The 18,341-nt window shown below is 46.9% G+C and overlaps 1 protein-coding gene across 1 annotated transcript in view; it reads right to left on the reverse strand.

Moving 5' to 3' along the window:
• Positions 1–17,733, reverse strand: part of LOC142074954 (terminal uridylyltransferase 7-like) — a 51,134-nt gene extending 33,401 nt beyond the window's left edge. Inside the window, 3 exon segments of the mRNA XM_075135966.1 lie at positions 14,486–14,537; positions 15,571–15,609; positions 17,560–17,733. Of these exon segments, the coding sequence (XP_074992067.1) occupies positions 14,486–14,537; positions 15,571–15,609; positions 17,560–17,733 (265 nt within the window).
• Positions 17,734–18,341: the final 608 nt, after the last annotated feature.

Genomic DNA, 18,341 nt, shown 5'->3' on the forward strand with positions numbered 1-18,341 from the left:
GCTTCTTGTAAAGTTTGTCCTCCGTTGGTTCAGGTGGTTCCTGCTGCTTGGGCATGGGCTTATCCACAGTCACAGACGCCTCGGGGTGTCCTGTCCCGCATGGACTCAGTCGCAGGTCACAGTCCCTTCGATTCGAGTTCACGCTGCAGTTCCAGCCTGTCCAGCACAGCAGCACAGAAGCAGCAGCGATGCCCTGGCCATCTGCCGGCCCAGGCGCATCCCCATTGCTGTTATCAGAATGTTCCCAGGCACAGCACAGTAGGACGATAAGCAGTGCAGCAGTACAGCAAGCAGCGAGAGCAAAAAAGCAGCCACTAACGAGCACAAGACTCTAATACACATTAAGGCAAGCAAGCCCCATGGCAAGCACAAGAGCCTGCGAATTAATAGCTAAACAGCAGTAACAGCTATAAATTCAATCTAGCACATTCCAATCAAACGTGTCGTTATCTTGAACCCTTCGAGCCCCACGTTGGGCGCCAAAAAGGACTGTCGTGGTTTAACCTGGCAGGCAGCCAAATACCACGCAGCCGCTCACTCACTCCCCCCACCCCCAGCGGGACGGGGAGAGAATCGGAAGGGTAAGAGTGAGAAAACTCGTGGGTTGAGATTAAAGACAGTTTAATAGGGAAAGCAAAAGCCGCGCACACAAGCAAAGCAAAACAAGGAATTCATTCACCACTTCCCATGGGCAGGCAGGTGTTCAGCCATCTCCAGGAAAGCAGGGCTCCATCACGCGTAACGGTTACTTGGGAAGACAGACGCCATCACTCCGAACGTCCCCCTCCTCCTTCTTCTTCACCCAGCCTTATATGCTGAGCATGACGTCATATGGTATGGAATAGCCTATTGGCCAGCTGGGCCAGCCGTCCTGCTTTGGTGGGCATCCGGAGGCTTCAGTGGGGCAAGAGCTGCAAACGCCTGTCCCTGCGCCTTGACTAAATTTTCCCCTAGTTCTTTGATTGTTTCAACTAACATGGCTTGAGCTCCTACAGGAACTCTACTCGTTCGCTCTAACATGACTTCTATGGTGGCGTCTAAGGGTAAGGTGACAAGGATGCCCTTCGTATAAGTATTACAATTCTCTAATATACACTGTCTCAGCAAAGGTCCTTTCATAAAATCCGCCATATCTGCGCGGTTAATAGCGTCTGTGACTCTATCTACAAAAGATGCAAAAGGCTCCTCTCTTCCTTGTTTAATTGACATATATGAGGGAGGAGCTGGTGTAGTTTTAACTTTCTGCAAGGCTTCTCATGCTAATTTCATAGATTCCAACAACACGTCTGGGCCAGTTTGCATCTGCATTTCTACAGAGGCAAAAGGACCTATACCCATTAGTTGTTCTACAGATACTCCAGCTAAACGATCATTTGGGGCTCGGGGTGAGTGCGCAGATATTTCACAAAGTCTTTGCCAGTGGGCTTGCCAAAGTAATTGTTGTGATTGCTTCAAAATAAGCCTCATTATGTTCTTAATATCTTCTGGACATAGCATCCCGCTACCCCAGATATAGTTTAGCATTTGCCTTGCAGGCTCGCTATGCACTCCCGACTCATTAACTGTGTTTCGCAATTGATTTAATATTTTCCAATCTAGGGCCTCATGCACCCCAGTCATAGCCCCCACGTTATCTACCTGGTAGATTACCGGGAAGGCTTGAGGGCTAATTTGATCTAATAAATCAAAATCTTTTTGTTCAACAGCTTCTCGTGTTATTTTGTCCCAACCAACCCGCACTAAACGCGGCTGTTGATAAGCTTGGGACGGTTTGGGGGGGGAGGTGGGGGGGGGGTGGGCTTTAGAAGACTTTCAGCTTGAGCAGTCTCCTGTCCGCTACGTCTACCCTCTCATCTTCACTTGGACCCTCCCTCTCCTCCTCCCTCTCCCCCGGCGGTGCGGAGGGACAAGCCCTTTCTGTCGGTGGATCAGGAAGGGGATGAGAGGGTCAGCGAACGACGGGAACAGGAATTCCCGAAGGCGGAGGTGAAAAATAGTCACCCCCCGCTGTGAGACGTCCAGCGGCAGGATCGGACTGCTCAAGCCGATCAGAGGCAGCTGTAGCTATTCGCTTTTCAGTTTTATATCTTTTTATGCAATTAATAACATCTCTCCAAGATTTCATTAATTTTTTGGCTGATTTATCATCATCGATTACTAGATCCCACAAACAATCTCCATAAGAACGCCACTCGTCTACTTCAAACATACTTTCAGGGTCTTTAAAAAACCCTTTCGCTTTCCCTAACGCAATTAACCCAGCCAGGTCTTTCAATTGGCTTACTCCCCGCTTTTCTAAAAAGCGTTTTAAGATATCGAGCGCTACCTCTGTTTCCATTGCGCGCTATGTTGACCTTCTTAATTATCCGGTCGTTTGCAGCCTTTTCCCACGGGTAGCCTTCTTTCGGACGGCGAACCCCTTCTAATCGTCCTGGGTTCAAGCACGGATCGGGCGCGCCGCGACAGCGTCCGCCGATCTTCTGCTCCCTGGTCGCTGCTACCAGTGCCTCTCCGATCTCGCTGTCCGGTGAAAAACAAGGATGGGGGGTCCCTGTTCGGGCGCCACTTGCGACGAGCGAGGGAAAGCAAGCAGTCGACTCAATGTGAGTGATAGGGCAAGCTTTCACTTTATTGCAAAACTCTACACATATTTATACATTGAGTTCTACCTTATGCATACTTGTCTATAAATCATTGGCTTAGCTCTAAGAATTACATTATCATATTCCTCCTACTTGCGGTTACTGCTACGTGGTCCGGGTTCCATCCTGTTTTTCTTATACAGTGCTTCCTCAAAGTACAGTGCTTCCTCAAAGTTGTTTATCTGCACAGTGCAAGGTCAGTACGACCTTCTTTTCTCCCTTGTCAGCATGACTCGGAATTTACCACCGCGGCCTAGTCTGGCTAACTTATGTCAAGATTGAATCACAAGGCTCCTCCATGGAGCCATGACCGCGTTCCCTCATCCATTCTCCAACAGCCAGGGACATCAAGGGCAACAAGAAAAGCTTCTACAGGTATGTCGGGGATAAAAGGAAGACTAGGGAAAATGTGGGCCCTTTCCGGAAGGAAACGGGAGACCTGAGCAACCTGATCTAGTTGAAGATGTCCCTGCCCACAGCAGGGGGCTTGGACTAGATGACCTTTAAAGGTCCCTTCCAACCCAAACTATTCTATGATTCTATTGTATTAAGCCAGGTGTTGTTGGGCCTTTCTTATTGAGATCCAGAAAGAACCCTGCACTGTCTCTTTCTCTCACCTCTCCCCCTCCACCTCCAGTGTAGAACATTGTCTGCCACTCTCTTTCGCTACATCTCTCTGTTCCATTCCGTCTCTCTCCCCCCATCCATCTTTTTCTCTCTTTCAAACTCTCTCTCCCACTCTTTCACTCAAATTTGCCTCTCTTTTACTCTCACACTCACATCTCTGTTTCAGTCCATATCTTTCACTCCATCTTTCACTCCGTGTCTCTCTCTTCACTCCATCCCTCACTCTTTCATTCCACCCCCTCTCTCTTACTACATCCCCCCTCCCTCCCCCTCTGTCTCTCTCTCACTGTCTCCCTGTTTTACTACATCTCTCTCTCACTCCATCCCGCTCTGTCCTTTACTTTGTCTCTCTTGTTCATTCAATTCCTATCTCATTCCATCTCTCTTTCACGCCCACTCTGTCTGTCTCTCTCTCAAGCTCACTCAAGCTCTCTCTGTCTCTGCTCCACCTCTCTCATTCTCTTTGCATTTGCACCTCTCTTTCTCACTCCAGATCTCTCACTCTTTCAGTTTGCATATCTCTAGCTCTGTCTCACACTCACTATCATTCTCTTTCACTCCACATCTCTCCCTCTTTCACTTCATATCTCTCTGACACCATCTAGCTCTCACTCCATCTGTCTCTCATGCTCATTTCAGTTCACAGTTCTCTCTCTCTCTCATTCTGTGATGGCTTGACCCTGGGATAGAGTTAATTTTCTTCACAGTAGCTTGATGGTGCTAGGTTTTGGATTTGTGCTGGAAACAGTGTTGATAACACACCAATGTTTTAGTTATTGCTGATAAGGGCTTACACAGTGTCAAGGCCTTTTCTGCTTCTCACAATGCTCTGCCAGCAAGTAGGCTGGGGGTGCACAAGAAGCTGGGAGGGGACACAGCTGGGACAGCTGACCCCAACTGACCAAAGGGATATTCCATACCATATGACATCATGCTCAGCAATAAAAGCTGCAGGGAGGAAGGGGGGGAAACGTTCGGAGTTATGGCATTAGTCTTCCCAAGCAACCGTTACACATGATGGAGCCCTGCTTTCCTGGAGATGGCTGAACACCTGCCTGCTGATGGGAAGTAGGGAATGAATTCCTTATTTTGCTTTCCCTATTAAACTGTCTTTATCTCAAACCACAGGTTGTCTCACTTTTACCCTTCCAATTCTCTCCCCCATGCCACTGTGGGGGGAGTGAGCGAGTGGCTGTGTGTGTATGTGGCTTAGCTGCTGGCCAGGGTTAAACCATGACACTGCTCCATCTCTCTTGCTCCATCTCCATCTTTCTCTTCCTCTGTCCCTCTCTCACCCCATCTCTCTCTTTCCCTTCACCTCTCTTTTCCTCCATCTGTGTCTTACTTCATATCTCCTTTGTGCCTCTCTCTTTCTCTCCATCTCTCCCTTCCCCCCTCTTCCTCTCACCCCCTACATCTCTCACTCTCCACTGCCATTTCTCTCTCACTTCACCTCCCTCTCTCCATCCATCTCTTTCCCCTTTTACCCCATCTCCCCCCCACCCGCGGTGCGCTCTCCGCCACCACCCCTCTCTCTCTCTCTGTGTCCACATCCTCCCCATCTCTGTCTCCCTCCCTATGGTCCCCTCTCTCCCTCCATCTCTGTCTGTCTCTCCCTCTCCATCTCTGTCTGTCTCTCCCTCTCCAACTTGCTCCCTCTTCCTCAGTCTCTCCACCTCCATCTCTTTCTCTCGCTTTGTTTCTCTCCTCTCCCTATCTCTCCCCATCTCTCTCTCTCAATCTCCCTCTCTGTCCCTCCATCACTCCTTATCTTCCTCCATCTCTCTCCTACCCTCTGCCCCTCCCTCTCATTCCACCCCCTCCCCTCAATCTCTCTGCCAGCCAGCCACCCGCTCTCGCGCTCTCTCTATCCACCCCCCCGCCGCCCTGCTGCCGCTGCCGACCCCCATCTCTCTCCCCCCCCACTTCCCCCTCTCTCTTCTCCCTCCCCCGCTCTCTCCCCCCTTCTCCCTCTCTCCCCCTCCCCCCCTCTCTCCCCCTCCCCCCCCTCCCCGTCCCCCTCTCTCCCCCCTCCCCCTCTCTGCCCCCTTCCCCCTCTCTCCCTCCTTCCCCCTCTCTCTTCCCCCTTCCCCCAATCTCTTCCCCCCTCTCTTTCCTGCCTCCCCCTCCCTTCCCCACTCTCATCCCCCCTCCCCATCTCTCTTCCCCCTTCCCCCCTCTCTCTCTCTTCCCCCCTTCCCCCTTTCTTCCCCCCCTTCCCCCAATCTCATCCCCCCTTTCTTTCCCGCCTCCCCCCTCCCTTCCCCACTCTCTTCCCCCCCACCATCTCTCTTCCCCCTCTCTCCCCCCCTTCCCCCCCTCTCTCCCCCCTTCCCCCTCTCTCTTCCCCCCTCTCTCCCCGCCTTCCCCCCCTCCCTATCTTCCCCCCCACTCTCTCCCCCTCCCGCTCTTCCCCCCTCTCTCTCTTCCCCCCCTTCCCCCCTCTCTCTTCCCCCCCTCCCTATCAAAATGGGGACCCGATGCAGCGGAGCCCTGCTCGGGAGTGAAGCTCAAGGGAAAGCACTGCAGGGGTGGATAATAAAACTCGCACCAATTAACATATCGTACATATGCAATGTCTTCTTTTGCTCATTAGCAAACTTGCTGATGTAATGCAGGTCCTGTTGTCCGAATTCCAAGATCTGGCACCTGTGCAAGGGTATGTGCAGATAGGGGGAAATGAACTATCCCGGGTTACCGTGACAAAGTCTTCTCACATCCTACAGGGACTCTATGTAATTGTTCCATAAGGCAGCTTTAGCAGAAACAATGAATATTTCAGGGCTTCATAGGTCTAAACTAATTCTGGGCACTGAAGAGCATCCCAAAGATTAACTCTGTTCTTACTAGCCAATTTGACCAGCGTAATATTGTCAGATTTCCCAGATTTCCTTATTATTTGCACTGCATTTATTTTGATGTTTGCACCATTTGGGGGCAAACTAATTCTCTTCTTTTTCCTTGTTTGCTGTCAGGATGCTGTTCAATAACAAAGCTTTTCACATCAGCTGCACAAGATAGAGCTATTGTGTCCCAGCTGTAAGTTATACTAAGGCATCTTTAGCTCTAAGTTATTCTAATATAAGTGACATGATGTTTCTATATACAAAACTCTTCCACTGCTTTTAATTCAACACACAAGGCAAAAGTCTGAAAGCTGAGCACCCACAAACTCCCCCTGAAGCCTATCAGTATTGCAGATATAGAAGTTGAGATACTTAAATATACAGAAAACGTTCTTTATTATTCCCACTCTATAAGGACACTTGTCTCCTGGATCAAGCTCTACTTGACATGGAGTTGGAGGAGATTTCTAGACCTGGTTAATATAAAAACCCTTATGAGGTTTTTCCTAATTTCTTATTTTAGATTTTACCCAGTCCTTGCTGAGTCAACCCCCCTGCCCCAATTTCAGATGACTGAAGACAGCCTGTAGTTCACAGCTCTCCTGTATGCTCGAGAAGGGCAACGAAGCTGGTGAAGGGCCTGGAGCACAAGCCTTATGAGGAGCGGCTGAGGGAACTGGGGTTGTTTAGCCTGGAGAAGAGGAGGCTGAGGGGGGAGACCTCATCGCGCTCTACAACTACCTGGAAGGAGGTTGTAGCGAGGTGGGTGTTGGTCTCTTCTGCCAAGTAACTAGCGATAGAACGAGAGGAAATGGCCTCAAGTTGCGCCAAGGGAGGTTTAGACTGGACATTAGGAGAAATTTCTTTACTGAAAGAGTGGTCAGGCCTTGGAACAGGCTGCCCAGGGAAGTGGTTGAGTCACCATCCCTGGAAGTATTTAAAAGACGTGTAGATGAGGCGCTTAGGGACATGGTGTAGTGGGCATGGTGGTGTTGAGTTGACGGTTGGACTCGATGATCTTAGAGGTCTTTTCCAACCTTAATGATTCTATGATTCTATGATTCTATTCTAAAATTCATTATCATTTTGGAGCTGAATTTCATTTTGTGGATGGCAGAGTTAGGCCTTACATTACGACTTCCCAGATGTTGGCTGTTCTATGGCCTAGGGTCTCTCAAGATAGACAGCAAATATGTAGTTTCATCACTTCTTGAAAACATGCTGAAAATGAGCTGTGTTCACACTTTCACAGGTGTTCTCTGTTAAAGAGACAGTCATGTACCTAGAGCCCTTCACATTTTACCTACTACTTACTTTTAGCCTTCTCAGGATAAAAAATTTATCATAAAATTTATTGGCATGACATATTGAAGGGCATAATATATCATCACAGCAAAGATCAATATGAAGAAATATGGCCTTAAAATACATTCTCCTACTTGAAACCTAAAATGAACGGAGAGATTCTGTTCTTTGCCCAGAATGCTGCCCTGCAAACGCAAGAGGCCCTGCACAAAACTCTGCAGGCAGACTAGTTTCCCAACAATATTTGGCTCTACTTTCAGAAACAGCAGTATAGTAAACAGGCATCCCTACCTTCTTTCCAAATTTTTGCCTGTTAATGTCCAGAACCATATTATATTTTCAGTACCTTTTACTACTGTTCCATGCAAGCTCTGTGGAGGCAAGTGCCCACAACCATTCAGCAACAGCAGGCAAAAATGTTCCCATGTTAAGATAAGAGAAAAAAGCATCAATTACCTTGTCCCTGCAGTTGCTGATGGCAACGATGTTTGCATTCTCAAGTTCTGTAGAACAATGCCTCCCTCCCTTAATGTCCTAAAAGAGGCATCCAGCCTGGTGTACATGTTGCAGCTGATGCATCTAGAGGCCTTTTCACTTTTCATTACTGCTTTCTCATTTTTTGTTAAGCAAAGGTTTTCTCAGTAGAATTTCCACAGCCATCACAGAAGAGCAATGTGGTAGAGTCATTCACAATTTAGAAGGTGGGGGGGTGGGGCAGCACAGTCCCATGAGGACTACTGGGCAACAAGAAGAGGCTATTACCTTCTTTGATTTCTTGATATATATGCCCTGAGTTTTGGACAAATAACAATATACTCTTGCTATACACATCACTTATGTCCTGGTTTCGGCTGGGATAGAGTTAATTTTCTTCCTAGCAGCTGGTATAGTGCTGTGTTTTGGATTTAGTATGAGAAGAATGTTGATAACACACTGATGCTTTAGTTGTTGCTAAGTAGTGTTTTCCCTAGTCAAGGACTTTTCAGCTTCCCATGCTCTGCCAGGTGCACAAGAAGCTGGGAGGGAGCATAGCCAGGACAGCTAACCCAACTGGCCAACGGGGTATTCCATACCATATGACGTCATGCTCAGCATATAAGGCTGGGCGAAGAAGGAGGAAGGGGGGGATGTTTGGAGTGATGGCGTTTGTCTTCCCAAGTAACCGTTACGCGTGATGGAGCCCTGCTTTCCTGGAGATGGCTGAGCACCTGCCTGCCGATGGGAAGCAGTGAATGAATTCCTTGTTTTGCTTTGCTTGCGTGCGCGGCTTTTGCTTTACCTATTAAACTGTCTTTATCTCAACCCACGAGTTTTCTCACTTTTACCCTTCCGATTGTCTTCCCCATCCCACCGGGGGGGGAGCGAGCGAGCGGCTGTGTGGTGCTTAGTCGCTGGCTGGGGTTAAACCACGACAACTTATATCTTACAAGCTGTTAAAAAAAGGTTTGAGAAGCTAATGAAATAGAAAAGAATAGAACAGAATAGTTCAGTTGGAAGGGACCTACAAGGATCATCTAGTCCAACTGCCTGACCAATTCAGGGCTGACCAAAAGTTAAAGCATATCATTAAGGGCATTGTCCAAATGCCTCTTAAACACTGACAGGCATGGGGCATCAACCACCTCTCCAGGAAGCCTGTTCCAGTGTTTGACCACCCTCTCGGTAAAGAAATGCTTCCCAACGTCAAGTCTGAACCTCCCCTGACACAGCTTTGAGCCATTCCCACGCGTCCTGTCACTGGAACCCAGGGAGAAGAGATCAGCACCTCCCTCTCCACTTCCCCTCCTCAGGAAGCTGTAGAGAGCAATGAGGTCACCCCTCAGACTCCTCCTCTCCAAACTAGACAGACCCAGAGTCCTTAGCCGCTCCTCATAGGACATGCCTTCCAGCCCTTTCACCAGCTTTGTTGCCCTCCTCTGGACGCATTCAAGGACCTTCACATCCTTCTTAAATTGTGGGGCCCCGAACTGCACACAATACTCAAGGTGAGGCTGCACCAACGCTAAATACAGAGGGATAATCACCTCTTTTGACCAGCTGGTTATGCTGTGTTTAATGCACCCCAGAATGCAGTTTGCCCTCTTGGCTGCCAGGGCACACTGCTGACTCCTATTGAGCCTGCTGTCAACCAGCACCCCCGGATCCCTTTCTGCAGGGCTGCTCTCCAGCCACTCCTCTCCCAATTTATACTTGTGCCTGCCGTTACTGCGTCCCAGGTGCAGAATCCGGCATTTGGTCTTGTTAAATTTCATGCCATTGATGATTGCCCAATGCTCCAATCTATCTAGATCCCTCTGCAAGGCATCTTGTCCCTCAAGAGAGTCAACAGCACCTCCCAGTTTAGTATCCTCAGCAAACTTGCTAAGGGTGCATTCAACTCCTGCATCCAGATCGTTGATAAATATATCGAACAGAACTGGCCCTAGGATTGAGCCCTGAGGAACACCGCTGGTGACTGGCCGCCAGCCAGATGGAGCCCCATTCACTACAACCCTCTGAGCCCTGCCGTTCAGCCAGTTCTTCACCCAGCGCACCGTGTACCTGCTCGTTTCACAGTTGGACAACTTGTCCAGAAGGATGCTGTGAGGGACGGTATCAAAAGCCTTACTGAAACCCAGAAAAACTACATCCACCACCTTCCCTTCATCCACTAGGCGGGTGACCTTATTTTAGAAGGATATCGGATTATTTAGACAGGACTTTCCCTTTGTGAACCCACACTGACTGTGCCTGATGATTGCATTGTCCTTTAAATGCCTTTCAATAGCACCCAGTATGACCTTCTCCATAATCTTCCCAGGAACTGAGGTTAGACTAACAGGTCTGTAGTTTCCTGGGTCTTCCCTCACGCCCTTCTTGTAAATTGGAATAACGTTGGCTAGCTTCCAGTCAGCGGGGACCTCCCCAGGCTCCCAAGGCCTTTGGAAGATGATCGAGAGGGGTCCTGCTGTAACATCCACTAGCTCCTTCAGTACTCTGGGATGAATCCCTTCAGGCCCCATGGACTTGTAAACATTCAGCTGATACAGCTGGTCCCTTACATTTTCAGTGTCCACAAATGGAAAGGCACTGTTCCCGCAGTCGTGGTCCTCCAACTCAGAGGACCGGGCAGCCCAAGGTCGATCAGTATCATTAAAGACTGAGGCAAAAAAAAGCATTGAATGCCTCTGCTTTTTCTTCATCCCTATTTGTCAGGTGACCATCTTCAACAAGTATCCGTCCAATGTTTTCTTTAGACCTCCTCTTGCTATTAACATACTTAAAAAAGCCTTTTTTTTGTTGTTGTTGTCTGACACAACACTGGCCAGTTTCAACTCTAGTTGAGCTTTGGCCTCTCATGTCTTCTCCCTGCATATGCGAACCAGGGCTCTGTAATCTTCCTGCGAAGCCTGACCTCGCTTCCAGAGATCCTACCATTTCTTTTTCCTCCCGAGTTCCAAGAGGGGTTCCCTGTTCAGACGAGCTGGTCTTCTGCCCCGCTTGCTTGACTTGTGGCACCATGGGATGGCCTGCTCCTGTGCTTTTAAAAGGTGGTTCTTAAAATCTGACCAGCTCTCATGGACCCCCTAAGCCCTCAAAACCAGTTTCCCAGGGGACACTGCTAACTAGCTCCCTGAGTAGCTTAAAGTTTGCTCTCTTGAAATCCAGGGTAGCAACCCTGCTGACCTTTTTTCTCATTACCCCGAAAATTTTAAACTCGACCATTTCGTGATCACTGTGGCCAAGACAGCCACCTACCATCACATCTCCCACGAGTCCTTCTCTAGTCACAAACAACAAGTCTAGGAGGGCATCTTTCCTAGTTGGCTCACTGAGTACTTGTGACAAGAAGTTATCTTCCACAAACTTCAGGAGTTTCCCAGACTTGCTTGTCACAGCAGTATGGTATTCCCAGTTGATGCCTGGGAAGTTGAAATCTCCCATAAGGGCAAGGGCTACCGATCCAGAGATTTCTCCTAATTGCCTATAGCATCACTCAATCAGTGCCTACATCCTGGCTGGGCGATCGGTAGTAGACACTCACTATGACAGCTGCTTTGTTTTCCATCCCCCTAATCCTCACCCAGAGGCTCTCAGCCACATCATCCCTAACTGTAAGGGCTGTACAGTCACACCTCTCCCTTACATACAGTGCAACTCCTCCACCTCGCCTGCCCTGCCTATCCCTCCCGAACAGCCTGTAGCCCTCCACCCCAGCACTCCAGTCGTGGGACTCATTCCACCAAGTCTCACTAATACCAACGACATCATAGCTCTGGGGACTGATCAACGCTTCCAGTTCATCCTGTTTGTTTCTCATACTGCATGTGTTGGTGTACAAGCATTTCAGATGTGCTCCTAAGCCCTCAGTGCTCCCTGGAGCAGCATAAAAGTTCCCATTAGCATTGCCACACCCAGGCAATGCCATGCCAACCCTTGGCTTACCTTCAGCTCTCCTGTTGGTATCCCCTTCCCCCATCGATTCTAGTTTAAAGCCCTCTCAATCAGTCCTGCCAGCTTATGAGCAAAGAAGTGTTTCCCCCATCGGGACAGATGGATCCTGTCAGGCCCCAGCATACCTTGTGTCTCAAAGACTCTTCCATGGTTATAAAAACCAAAGTTCTGGTGGAGGCACCAGTCCTGGAGCCAGGTATTGATGTCTTGAGCACACCTGTTTCTTCCAAAGCCTCTCCCCATTACTGGGAGGATTGAGGAAAACACTACCTGTGCTCCTGAATCTTTTAGCATTCTTCCCAGGGCCCTGAAATCTCTTTTGATCGACCTTGGACTTCTTGTTGCAACATCATTAGTACCCACATAAAAGAGCAGGAGTGGGTAATAGTCCAAAGGCTGTACTAAGCTCATCAGTCATCTGGTGACATCCCTGATTCGGGCCCCAGGGATGCAGCAAGTTTGGTTGATCTGACCTTGGTGAGAGTACTTGCATAGGTTCCTCCTCATCTATCTCATTATGCGCTTCGTCTACCATACGCAGAGCCTCATACCTATTCTGTAAAGGTAGCTGAGAGGGTAAGGAGGGGTTCCTCTTGCAGCTCCATGCAGTAACCTGCTTCCACTCCTCCCTATCCCTTGTAACGCTGCCTTCCTCCTGGCACAAAACAGAACCTGGACCTACCTCCATATTGGCCACGCTGAGTTGGCTTGTCTGTCCCAGAGGTGGCAGAGCACAGCTCCATTGATCTATCTCCTTCTCAGACTCTCAGATGCTCCTCAGTCTGCCCACCTCCTCCTGAAGCTCAGCCACTAGGCAGAGCAGTTCATCTACCTGGTCACACCTCCCACATGCGTGATTGCTATCACCCTCCATCGCCAGGAATATCCTCGCACACACCCCGCAGTCTGAAGCCTGTGTAGTCACATGCTCTGACAGGAGCTCCGTCTGTGTGGCTGCATTGGTTCTACCGGGTGCTAGAAGCTCAGGAGAAGCAGAGGAAACAGCTTTTTTTTTTTTTTGCTAGGTGTCCACAAATGGAAAACCACTGTTCCCGCAGTCGTATCTCCTGACTCATAGGAAAAAGCTTTGCACAAGATGTTAAAGAAACCGTTGCTTGCTTTTAAAACACATTAGGGATCCTAAGTTCTTTTGGGATCTGGGCCTTCATTTCTCCACTCTGGTTCAGCAGTAAACAACCCCCTTCTCAAAGACTGTACTGGTCATTTTGACCAGACAAGAAGATGCACATACATCAAGAAAGGGAGGGGGGTGGGGATGACAAAAAAAAGGCAGAAAACCTAGTTCAGTAAATATATACGTGCTTAATATATATGTTTAGAACTATACAGTCTACTTCCCCTGCTATTGAAATAAAGCAAAGCAAAGAAAAACAGGCAAAAAAATTACTTTTTGAAATTCACATTTAAAAGGACAGAGCATCTTCCCCATTTTTTTTTTTATTTCACTTTTATTTTGCTTGCATATGCTCTGTTTGGTTTGAGTGCAATTTTTAAGATCTTAAACTTTACTTGTCTTTACTAGTACACAGAGTTGCATTCATTACCTGAAAATACATGTGTCTGCATGCAATCATTTGTGCATGGCATCAGTGCACTAACAGGCACGTGCACGTTAGTGATCCTGACCAGAAGATATCGAGGAGTTAGTGATCCATATAACAGTTAACCTGAGTAGGCCCAAGCCTGTGCTGTGCTGCACGTACAGCTTGGCTTTCAGGCCTGCATTGTGCCGCACATATCCCTCGGCCACAGGATAAACTTAGCCTGTTGATTGTAAGAGAGGAGCCTGCAGGCAGTTCCCACTCGGTACTAGCAATTACACCACCTGTGTGGCCTTGCCTTCATCTAGAAGCGCAGCAAGAAGTTCTCGTGTGAACATCCTTTTTGTTTGACAGTAGAAATGATAAAAAGATTTGTTTCCTTGTAAGAAAACTCTATAATAGCTCAAATGACCAAAATGGGATAACCCTTCCATGGGCGGGATCTGCATGGCGTGCTGCACTCTCGTCGGAAACCTGTTCAATGCTGTAACAGCATCTGAAGGGACATAAGATTATCTATACTATCCTCTCCTCCTCTATAGTGTTAGCCCTAATAAATAGCATTTTAAATGATACCTTACAGAGTCTGAATGCCTTCCTTACTGGGATCATAACGAACTAGCACCACCTGGTGCAAAACAACATAATTTTAAGAAAAGAGACCACAATGTAAAAAAAGTCCCTAAGTTTTTGCTCACAAGTTAGAAGAGCCTGGGCTACTTTCTATACTATACAATAAGGTTTAATAGAGCAGTCTGGGGAAAGAAGGGCAGCACAGTCTACTTTAATTTTAATTGCATCTTTGCTTATAATGTAGAAGAAAACACCCCACTAGAAATTTCTCATGGCAACAAAAATAATGGGACTTCAGTAGTCATAAAACCAAACACAGAAACAAAAGTAAGTTCTGTCAATGTATTATTTCCTACAATATTTTTCACTCTGCATCATTCTAAAAAAATAGCATATGATTCACCTGTTCAACAGAAATGAAATTCAACATTATTAAACAATAACAGTTTAATGGAATTAAGATAAAGCAAACAACAAGGAAACAATTTTTTCTTACCGCTGTTCTGCAGATTTTCTTGCACAAGTAAGAGAACATCTGGTTGAGCCATCTGTGAATATAAGTAATAAAGCTGTTTTCACTGCTGTCAAAATGGTGTTTTCCCACAACTCAAAAATTTTAAAACCACTTCTCTTATCCCCCCAGAGTATACAACAAGAAAGAAACAAAATAACAGCAACTGAGAGGAGAAAAAAAAAAACAACAAAACCCAAAAACTTTTCATCCTTGTTTAGTGCTAGATTATATCACAAGGAACACAAACTCTGCTTATTTTCAAGACAAAAAAAAAAATCCTGTAGTCATTGTAAATAAAGCTATTTTTCTCTCTGTCAAAGACTTGGTTATGGAAAAAAACATCTAAAGAAATACTGTTTCAGTGTTCAAATATGATTGCCTGGATTGCCTTCTGACACAGCGGCTCTACCTCATGTCCAAGTTTGGAATCACAGCATTTTTTATTACATATATTTTATGAACTTGTAATAAGGGAAAAAAAGGATCCATTCCCATCCTTGTTTCCCTAAGGATATGCTAAATTTTAGCTATGAGACTGTCAAATCAACTACAGCAGGAATAAGTTTAAGCACAGAATCAAAACCTTTTCACAATCTTTAAATTCTTTTCAGTGTTCAAGCATGGCAAATCAAGACTTTAAATTACTTTACAGATAAATGACATAAGATTGTTTCATAGCTCAAACAACCTAGCAATCGGAAACCCTGATGTACATATAACTAGTGCATAAGCAAGAACATAGTTATTTATCTTCTCTTACAGCTAAATTAAATGCTGCATCTATCTGTCTCATAGGGCTGCTAGGAGTCCAGATGTTTTAATTGTTTTGAGGTTTTTTTTAGAAGGAAAGGTCGATAAAGCACAAAGCCATGTTATATTCCCATTACTGGCATACAAAGAAAGGAATGTTATTTTAAGAGAGTATTAACGTGGTAGCTCTGTTTTACCTAATGCATTTTCATTAAAAAATGCTATTACCACACTGTAAGTTATATTTAAGCCATAATCTACATAAAGGTGCAAACATCCAAAACCACATAGACATGTAATAAAATGATCTTACTTACGTTGGCAGGAAACTCGATATCTATGTTTATGTCTGAAGTTTTGAAACAAAAGGGGTTTTTTTTGAAACAAAAGTTTTGAAGGTCAAAGGGGTCCGGGAAGGCTGGACGTTCTTCAAGAAGGAAGTCTTAAAGGCGCAGGAGCGGGCTGTCCCCATGTGTCCTAAGAAGAACGGGCGGGGAAGACGACCGGCCTGGCTGAACAGGGAGCTCTGGCTGGGACGCAGGAAAAAAAGGAGAGTTTACCACCTTTGGAAGAAGGGGCAGGCAACTCGAGAAGAGTACAGGGATCTCGTTAGGTCGTGCAGAGAGGAAATTAGAAAGGCAAAAGCCCAGCTAGAACTCAACCTGGCCACTGTCGTGAGAGACAACAAAAAATGTTTTTACAAATATATTAATGACAAAAAGAGAGCCAAGGAGAATCTCCATCCTTTATTGGATGCGGGGGGGAATGTTGCCACCAAGGATGAGGGTAAGGCTGAGGTACTTAACGCCTTCTTTGCCTCAGTCTTTAATAGTCAGAGCAGTTATCCTCAGGGTACTCAGCCCCCTGAGCGGGAAGACAGGGACAGGGAGCAGGATAAATCCCCCATAATCCGAGAGGAAGCAGTTAACGACCTGCTACGCCACCTGGACGCGCACAAGTCTATGGGGCCGGACGGGATCCACCCGAGGGTACTGAGGGAGCTGGCGGAGGAGCTTGCCAAGCCACTCTCCATCATTTACCAGCAGTCCTGGTTAACTGGGGAGGTCCCGGACGACTGGAGGCTTGCCAATGTGACGCCCATCTACAAGAAGGGCCAGAAGGAGGATCCGGGGAACTACAGGCCAGTCAGCCTGACCTCGGTGCCGGGGAAGATTATGGAGCGGTTCGTCTTGAGGGCGCTCACAATGCATGTGCGGGACAACCAGGGGATCAGGCCCAGCCAGCACGGGTTCATGGAAGGCAGGTCCTGCTTGACCAACCTGATCTCCTGCTGTGACCAGGTGACCCGCCTAGTGGATGAGGGAAAGGCTGTGGATGTGGTCTACCTGGACTTCAGTAAAGCCTTTGACACTGTCTCCCACAGCATTCTCCTAGAGAAGCTGGCGGCTCACGGCTTAGACAGGTACACTCTTTGCTGGGTAAAAAGCTGGCTGGACGGCCGAGCCCAGAGAGTTGTGGTGAACGGAGTTAAATCCAGTTGGCGGCCGGTCACGAGCGGTGTTCCCCAGGGCTCAGTTTTGGGGCCGGTCTTGTTCAATATCTTTATCAACGATCTGGATGAGGGGATCGAGTGCACCCTCAGTAAGTTTGCAGACGACACCAAGTTGGGCGGGAGTGTTGATCTGCTCGAGGGTAGGAAGGCTCTGCAGAGGGACCTGGACAGGCTGGATCGATGGGCTGAGGCCAACTGTATGAGGTTCAACAAGGCCAAGTGCCGGGTCCTGCACTTGGGTCACAACAACCCCATGCAACACTACAGGCTTGGGGAAGAGTGGCTGGAAAGCTGCCCAGAGGAAAAGGACCTGGGGGTGCTGGTTGACAGCCGGCTGAACATGAGCCGACAGTGGGCCCAGGTGGCCAAGAAGGCCAACGGCATCCTGGCCTGTATCAGAAACAGTGTGGCCAGCAGGAGTAAGGAGGTGAGCGTGCCCCTGTACTCGGCACTGGTGAGGCCCCAGCCTCTAACATTCTGACATTACATTTGTGAACTATGAGAGCAGCCTATTTTATGCTTAACCTGCTTCGATAAATTTGTGTATTTGATTTTTTTTTTTTAAAAAACACTTAAAACTCATATGAAAAGGATTTAGACTAAGATTTAATATGGGGGGGGAAGATAATTTGCCTTCTCTTGGCAATTCATTAACAGCACCAATTTTGTTAGTTACCTCAATTATATAACTACACTTTTTAGCTATAGTCAGAAAAATTGCTCAATGTATCCTCTAGATCATATTTACAGATTAAAAAATAGGGGAGGACTATGTAGGTAAAGACAGTAGTACCTTCTTCAGTCTATAAACGCAGTCTCGCTTCAATCGTTCTTCAGCTTGCTGCAACCCTAGAAGTTCCTTTGTAGATAGCACAGATTCATTTGCAACAGGACCAACCACTTCATCCTGATCATACTCATCTTTTCTAGTTCTTCTTGATCTCCTTGGTTTTCCATGCTTCTTCATTTCTTATAAAGAGTTAGTTATGAGAGCAAACATGTCAAGTAACTTCAGAGTACCACACAGTGTTTTGTTTGTTTGTTTTTTTTCCTTAGTTTCCATTCTGCTTATGTGCTAACCAAAGAAGATACAAATCACCTACCCTGTATGGTTTCCTTGCCTGTTCTGTGCAAGTCTGATAATAGCAAGAGTGTATATTTGTCATAACCTACAGTATCTTTGTTTTGACTCTCACTAACTACTAAGAAACAACAGTTTGTCTAATTAAAAAAAACAAAAAGTCATCAACCTTATTTAGATAGCTTTGTTAAAACTGACAAAAAAATAAAACTAAATGCAATATATTTCACTGCATACCCGAGGCATACCTGTATATCATTAGAATGAAAAGAAATTAAACATGTCCAAAGATTTCAGGATGCTTGGTGAGGCTTAGAGAAAGAAGTAGAAAAATCAGCTGACCCACAGACTACTAATATCACAGAATTACTGGTTATAGGCAAATTTGAATGATTTGGTTTTTATTTGTAAGAGCTAAGAGCACTAAGATATAGCACTGCAGCAGGTTGGCTGATATACAACGAATTATTACTGGCAGTAACAACTGCCTGTTA

This window comes from Calonectris borealis, chromosome W, assembly GCF_964195595.1.
Source record: "Calonectris borealis chromosome W, bCalBor7.hap1.2, whole genome shotgun sequence".
In the NCBI taxonomy this organism is placed as follows: domain Eukaryota; kingdom Metazoa; phylum Chordata; class Aves; order Procellariiformes; family Procellariidae; genus Calonectris; species Calonectris borealis.